General features: G+C 32.1%; 1 protein-coding gene across 1 annotated transcript; it reads right to left on the reverse strand.

Annotated features, from left to right (window-relative positions):
- Positions 1–581: 581 nt before the first annotated feature.
- LOC128983260 (uncharacterized) lies at positions 582–7,117 on the reverse strand. Its single transcript, XM_054402496.1, has 5 exons — positions 7,059–7,117; positions 6,009–6,097; positions 5,151–5,369; positions 3,883–3,942; positions 582–822 (listed from the first exon to the last, which is right to left on the reverse strand). The coding sequence occupies exons 2-5, from the start codon at positions 6,063–6,065 to the stop codon at positions 679–681; spliced, it is 480 nt and encodes a 159-aa protein (XP_054258471.1). The 5' UTR covers positions 6,066–6,097; positions 7,059–7,117; the 3' UTR covers positions 582–678.
- Between the last annotated feature and the right edge of the window lie 824 nt (positions 7,118–7,941).

A 7,941-nucleotide genomic window follows, 5' to 3' on the forward strand; every position in this document is an offset into this window, starting at 1 on the left:
TGATTTGTATTATATATATATACAGGGTGTCCCGGAACTCTCTACCAATATTTTAGGGCATTGCACCTAGTTAAGAAACATACCTAAATATCATATTTAAATTGTCCGAAAGTCCTTAGTAATTCACACTGCCGCCATTTTGTTTTTTTCAGTTATTAATTTTTTTCTAAAGAATGGTTTAACATACGAAATGGAAACTTTGCACAAACATTTATGTCAACTAGACAAAGCTACCAAAAAATTATGAAGATATTTTAAATTCATAAAACAAAATGGCGGCTATTTAAAATTTTTGTAAAATCAATGGTTTTCAAGTTATTTAAGAAACAAAATTTTAAATAGCCGCCATTTTGTTTTATGAATTTGAAAAATCTTCATAGTTTTTTAGTAGCTTTATCTAGTTGATATAAATGTTTGTGCAAAGTTTCCATTTCGTATGTTTAACCATTCTTTAGAAAAAAAATAATAACTGAAAAAAAACAAAATGGCGGCTGTGTGAGTTACTAAGGACTTTCGGACAATTTAAATATTATATTTAGGTATGTTTCTTACCCAGGAGCAATTCCCTAAAATATTGGTAGAGAGTTCCGGGACACCCTGTATATATATATATATATATATATAACTTATATCAGCCTTACTACTTTGGATCAATTATAGTTTCTCCTCTATCCTCAACTATTTTTGGTCCGTCATTGCTTGTTGCTTTTCCTTACAACTTGGCTCATGGACAAATTTGTTTTCCGAAGGTTTCCATTCAACAATGTTATAAGTAGCTGAGCATTCCCCATTCTCCTTTCTATTCATGTTACCACAATTCACCTGCAAAACCAATCAGAATTTCTTTACATAAGCTTCCCATGTTTACTAATTACATAGTTTTTAATATCTTTTTAATAAGTATTTTGAGCTATTTAAGCCTAAATTACCCAACTCAATTACAAAATAATATTAGGTAGGCACACTACAATGTAAAACATATATATATTTCATTGGAACGTGGGTCATAATAGGTTGAAGGATGATAATATTATTTTCCAATTCACCATTGCTCATCGTAACAAATGTGTATCATTCTTCATTCATTTTGTAAAGGGATAAACATTACCAAACAACATTCATTGCAAGGGTGTGATACTAACCTCTGATATCTAGCCTGAAGGGTGTGATACTAACCTCTGATATCTAGCCTGTAAGGGTGTGATACTAGCCTATGATATCTAGCCTGTAAGGGTGTGATACTAGCCTGTGATATCTAGCCTGCAAGGGTGTGATACTAGCCTGTGATATCTACCCTGCAAGGGGGTGATACTAGCCTGTGATATCTAGCCTGAAGGGTGTGATACTAACCTCTGATATCTAGCCTGTAAGGGTGTGATACTAGCCTGTGATATCTAGCCTGTAAGGGTGTGATACTAGCCTGTGATATCTAGCCTGCAAGGGTGTGATACTAGCCTGTGATATCTACCCTGCAAGGGGGTGATACTAGCCTGTGATATCTAGCCTGTAAGGGTGTGATACTAGCCTGTGATATCTAGCCTGCAAGGGTGTGATACTAGCCTGTGATATCTACCCTGCAAGGGGGTGATACTAGCCTGTGATATCTAGCCTGCAAGGGTGTGATACTAGCCTAGTGGTTAGCGTACTCCAGCAGAGGGTCGGATTCAGCCCAGTGTTTCCATGAAGAATTGGAGGAGTCAGGCCAATTTCTTAAAATAATACTTATGGTCCTTTTAATAATACTAGCCTAGTGCTACGCTAAATCAGTTCAGTACTTTTGTAGTATGTTTTTGATTTATTATAACTCTTTAAAATGATATTAGTTAATTACATGTATTCTACCTCAAACTAAGGCTTGAACTAAACTAGTTTTCATTTAAACTTTTATGCCGTATAAGATAAACGTAGTTTGATTTATCCTCCAACAACGTTTGCTGCTGTCAGTTACTGTTTTAATCTATATACAAAAGTTGTAAATAAGCTAACCGTGATAAGCGTATTTTTCAAACCTCAAGGATGAAATATAATTTTGACAGTAGATCAATATACAGGGTGTTTTTTTTTTAACTTGCATCTTTATTTATGTAAAAACCGCAATATATAGAAATATTCAGTTTGCAGGAATCATCTATTGACGTAGGGGGCACAACGTGTTTGAATTCAATGTTACATTCACATTCCCCCCCTTTCCCCCCTGTCACCAACTTATTTTTTTTAAATAGCAAGGTACCCCTTGTGACATATCAAATGAAAGAACATGAAAAAAGAAAATGTTTGATGAAAAAAATTGAAAATCGGTTCATAAACTTGTGAGATATCCCCCCCTCCCCAACCGGAACCTATTTTTTTTTAATAGCAAGGTACCCCTTGTGACATATCAAATGAAAGAGCATGAAAAGATAAAATGTTTGGTGAAAAAATTGAAAATCGGCTCACGAATTTGTGAGATAACCCTCCCCCCCTTTCCCCTACCCATAACTTTTTTAAATAGCAAGAAACCCCCCCCCCCTTGTGACATATCAAATGAAAAATAAATTTCACCAAAAATTTTCTTTTTTCATGCTCTTTCATTTGATATGTTACAAGGGGTACCTTGCGATTAAAAAAAAATTAAGTTCCGGGGAGGGGGGAGGGATATATCTCGCAAATTTATGAACAGATTTTTAATTTTTTTTCATCGAAAATTTTCTTTTTTCATTGTCTTTTATTTAATATGTCACAAGGGGTACCTTGCTACTTAAAACAATTTAGTTGGGGGAAGGGGGGGGAATGTGAATGTAACGTTGAATTCAAAAGAATTGGGCCCCCTACGTAAATAAATGATTCCCGCAAACTGCATATTTCTATCTATTACGGTTTTTACATTAATAAAGATGCAAGTTTAAAAAAATAACACCCTGTATATGCATGTATGCAGTAGTAGCATGTTTTTAATGTTCTATTTCATTAAAAACCTGGCTACAGCTGGTCCATATATTTGTTTTATAATCAATGAGCTGTCCATACTCAGGAGTCGAAAGTCCATAGTTATAGAAATTACTAATACATTTCAGTGAGGTGGAACCAGTTATGGTAACAATTTAATGTAAAACAGTTAAAGCATAATATAACGTAAGATGTACTAAACAGCTTTACTAAAAATGCTTGTGTTAGTATATTGTTGTTGGTTGAACGTTGTATCAACATTGTGGTGCTAATAATCTAGGCATTATAAAGAAACAATGTGTTTTTCAAATTTATTAACAATACAATTTATATGACTTTTCTTTTTTTTTGATATTATATAAATGGTAGATCTACTCCCGCCAAATCTTAAGTACCTAAGTAATGAATACCACAGCTACTGGTATCCGATTCCTATCATTGCTACTGAATTGTAAAATGCCAATTAAACTTGGTATTATGATTATACATCAAGACCAGAGGGTACTATTAATTGTTAAATTAATGTAAGATATAACTTTGCATAGTATCTGAATATATTTACATCACAAAAGGCTACCGTGAGGTATAAATACTTTTCTTAGACCTATAATGCTTTTAGTAAAATTCCTCTCGTCGGGACACCTGGAGACTAGGCCCTTGTCTGAACTATACTAAACTAAATAATGAACTAAAATGAATGAATAGCTAATAACGGAAAACCCTGAATTAAAACCATACATTGTGTGCAGTAAATGAGTAAAACCTACAAAAAAACTGTAAAAATTCATTTTTATAATACCGTATGGACCGAACTTACCAAACAGCAGTGAAAGATTATGTTCTGACTGGGACGTTTGTGTGGTTAGGTGAATCATACGCAGGTGGCTGTCTAAACCATCTGAAGTTCAAACTAAATAATAAGTACCATTAAAACCTAAGAAAAGAAGACTTTATTACCTCATTAAAATCCACATTGAAGCCGGTCCATTTGAAAATGTAGTTTGTTCCTCTCACAAGCTAAACAACGCACAACAGAAACTTTACAATCAGTTTAATAACAGACATAGTGATAAGATATTTTGTAATATTAACATATAAAAAAGTCCAATCATGAGGAAAATGATTGGAAAAAAAATAATATCTATAGTCTCTATAATATCTATGGTCTATAGTCTAAAACCCTTTTATATAGTATTATAAGATTTTGTTCTAGAAAGTGTACAGCTCTCTTCTTTATTAGTCGTAGTATTTTTAAACCAAAACAGGACCTTGTTAATAGTATTTATTTACCTAAAAAATCTCAGTTTTCTCACAAATTGATGCCTACTTGATCAAAGTGATCAGTTAAAGATGTTTCAGTCGTAATTTTAATGAGAATAAGAGTTAATGGTTTTGGAATTTAGCATTTTTCTTTTTAAAAATTCTTTATACACCACATAAATTTGTGAAAATGTTCATTGACTAGACATACACCCTTAAGATAAAAACGAAAACTTTGGCTTTAGCACATATTTTTTAGATAGAGAAGGGAAAATGTCTATATCCCACACATGTGACTACTGCATTGTGAGACTACCAAACAGACTATTTATTGAATCAGTAGTCTACTCTAGGCTACTCAGTTAAACACAGACCTTGTTTGTTCATCACAGTACTTCAGGTCTGGCCAACTAACGGCATCTGACATACAGATTGTATCAAGCTAGTTTGAACGCAATTTCGGCCCTCTTCACTTACATTGGTGGTTTATGAACATGAACTTCGATAGTCTTAGATAATTTCACAGCAACAGTAAATAACAGACCAACATATAAGAACGTTGCTTTTGGTTGACTGAAACTTGTCTACATTCTGCCTAACATAAGTTAAAACACCATAATTTTTTTATGTCAAAAATCTTCTGCAAGTTTATATCCACAAAGTCCCACATTTTTTTAACTCCATCTCTTGGATATGGGTTTCTATGTTTGTGAACAAATGCACATAGTCCATGAATTGGTGTCTTAAAGCCCTTTAAAATTAACTTTCAGCCGTATGAATACCAAAGCATTAAAACTACATTTTAACATTAAATTGGACCTATAAAAATGAATCCATATGGAATATATTTAATCTATGGAACCACCTAGAGGTTGAAACTTGCATTATATGCTACGACTGCAAACAATATCTTCAAATAAATATGGAAATGCGTAGCTTATAGAATTGCTCGTTGCAATGATTACCTGTTTTTGGACGTAAATGTTGTCCGGAAGTTTCACATTAGGCACACAGTTAGAATGACGTTCCCGTTCTTTCTTCTCAAGAAACTCGATGATTTTCCTTTTCACCTCCATCTCATTACCATTTGATTGACCCAGAACACTATCCTTTCCCCCATTAGAGCTTCCGGAACTGAGTTGATAAACGTTGCCAGGTGCACCAAGCGAGGGTGCTACAGTTTCCTGTTGTTTAGATGTGTATGGACATGAAACCAAAGATTAGGTATTAAAATTTGAAGTGGAATAATAGTTTTGCTATTGATTCTTAATTTCCGTCTCGTAAAGTTTACTTTGTATTGTATGGTATGTTCATGATTTTTTATCAAACTTCACAAGGGATAAAAAAAAAATTTAAGACATAACAAGTAAGTTAAAATAATGAAGAAAGGTTTAATCAATTAACTAATAAAAGAGAAAGCTATTGTATGCAGGACCAATGACAAAAATGTATCTTATGTAATACTCTATATTTTTGCTCGATATCCACTTTAATATTTTATTACTCTTTTGATATTCACTAGTGGTACAGGTAATGCCATTGGGGTGTTTATAACGTATTTTTTTCATGTCAGGCATATGGTTTCCGATGATTGTACTATCAAAACTGTAATAAGATTTTACGTTCACAAATAAGGTATTTAAAACGTATAGTTAAGTGAAAAAACAGTAACAAACCTTTTGAAATAAAATAATTGTAGTTAAAGAGCAATAATTTCATTATTCACAAGAAAATAGCTCATCGTTAGTTTTGTTAGTGTTAACTTTTTAATTTGAACATGTAAACTGGTGCCAGTGTACAGTTTCTTGACTGCATGGAATTACCTTGATCTGGAGAAAAACAGCTGATAAGACGATAGGAATCATCCATGAATGCATCATTCCGGAGAATATTAGACCCAGCTTCTACAATCCTGAACATGAACATTACATGAAATATCACTGTGCAAACTTTACTATTGTTAATTATTGTTTGACTATTAACTAATTATCACGTTTAATTGAAATGGATGTACTCCTACCCATCCAAAATATATAAAAATATTCGTATCTGGTTCATTCAGTTCCAGTCATATAGACTAAATGAGGCAGTTTCAAGTTGTACCCACCTTGCTCTAGCTCATTAAATGCGGTACTTAATCTACAACAATTTTATTAGTCTAGGACAAAACATAAACGAATGAATAACCTTGTCCTATTACAAATATTACACACGAAACTTTGATTTTTGAATTGGTCATTGAGATGATAAATCCCTTTCAAATGCACAATTATTTACTAACCATATGTTAGTTTAAATAAAAAACTTTTGATGAGGATTTAAACGTACTACTAGATGATTTACTCATACTTAAAAAAGCGAGATGAGAACATGCTCTTAACACAATAGTGTTTAAATAATACTACGGATAAGTATACCTTTCTACATCAATATAATCTGAAACAACTTACCGTGCTCAAAATTATACAAACATGAAGATTTATACCTAAAAAACGGGAGATTAGTTTATCTTTAATTATAACTTCAGCACTGTTGGATTTACTTTCCATAGTCAATGATAAATGCGTAATTTTTTCTAGATAAGAGTTTAAAAAATACGTTCTCATCTCGTTGTAAAGTATAGGTAAAGCATCTAATGATATACGTCCAAACACTTATAAACGTGTGTTATGTCTACTAAGATTTATCTGAAATAAGTTTACTTTGCTTAAACTTTGCAATATAATATATCGCAATATAACATATTCAACCTAATATTGAAGAATCGATCATTCTATAACCACTGATGGAAAAATGTTTTAAGTCAAGCAGTTTACAAAACTGGAAATAAATTCATTCTTAAAAGAGACATTTGAATATAAAGAGTTACTCACACAATAAATATTCAAGTCGACTAGTCGGGTGCTACAGAAGAAATGACATAAGGTAACACATGTGGAAAGTCAATTAACATGAGCCAGTCGCACATGTACGTACAACCAATAATACTGATACTAATGTAGATTATTCCAAAATGTATAATTTTAGTAAATTTCCCTAGGTGCCATGGTGAGACCTAGACCTGAGACCGATTTTCTCGTTTATTTTGATATCCCCAGAGGCCAAAATCTGTATTCGTTAAGCTTTGTTGTATGTATGTATATATGAAGTATATATGATATATATATTCACATATGCTATATAACTACTGGAGTAATTTTGGTGCGATTTTGATGACATTTGGCTTTGAAGGTGTAGTAGGCTGCGATGAAGCAGCAAGATTGGTCCACAAAAACAAAGAATAATGAAGTTTTGATTGTTTCTGTTGTACAGTGAACGGTCAAAAGAAAAAAAAAATCTTAAAACTTATTACGTTATTCTTGATTGTTTATATTTTTATGTTGATAAAATTTTTTTAAATTTATTTATTTCATTCTAGACTATTAATATTTTGTAAAAAGACACACTTTTTACCTTCCCCTTTGTAGCAAAACCTAACTCCTAGTTAAATCTAATGTTATTTGAATGACGAATAAATTCGACAGTAAAATCACTAGTCACACACATAAATCATCTGTAAATCAATGGTTGTTCACTGAACTAACATTTTGTATTTTTCTAAATAATTTTTTTCCAATAACCGTGATTCTTCGATATTTTAAATTTTGCAATAATCTCAATATACTTGTGTCTCATACTTATCATACTCAACCTTGATGTTCCAATTTAAATATTCAAAATACAAAATTTTTAAAATTTTTTGAAAACTTTTAATTT

Source organism: Macrosteles quadrilineatus, unplaced genomic scaffold (genome assembly GCF_028750875.1).
Source record: "Macrosteles quadrilineatus isolate MER2022 unplaced genomic scaffold, UCM_ALF_1.0 Scaffold_1__1_contigs__length_201487025, whole genome shotgun sequence".
Lineage (NCBI taxonomy): Eukaryota > Metazoa > Arthropoda > Insecta > Hemiptera > Cicadellidae > Macrosteles > Macrosteles quadrilineatus.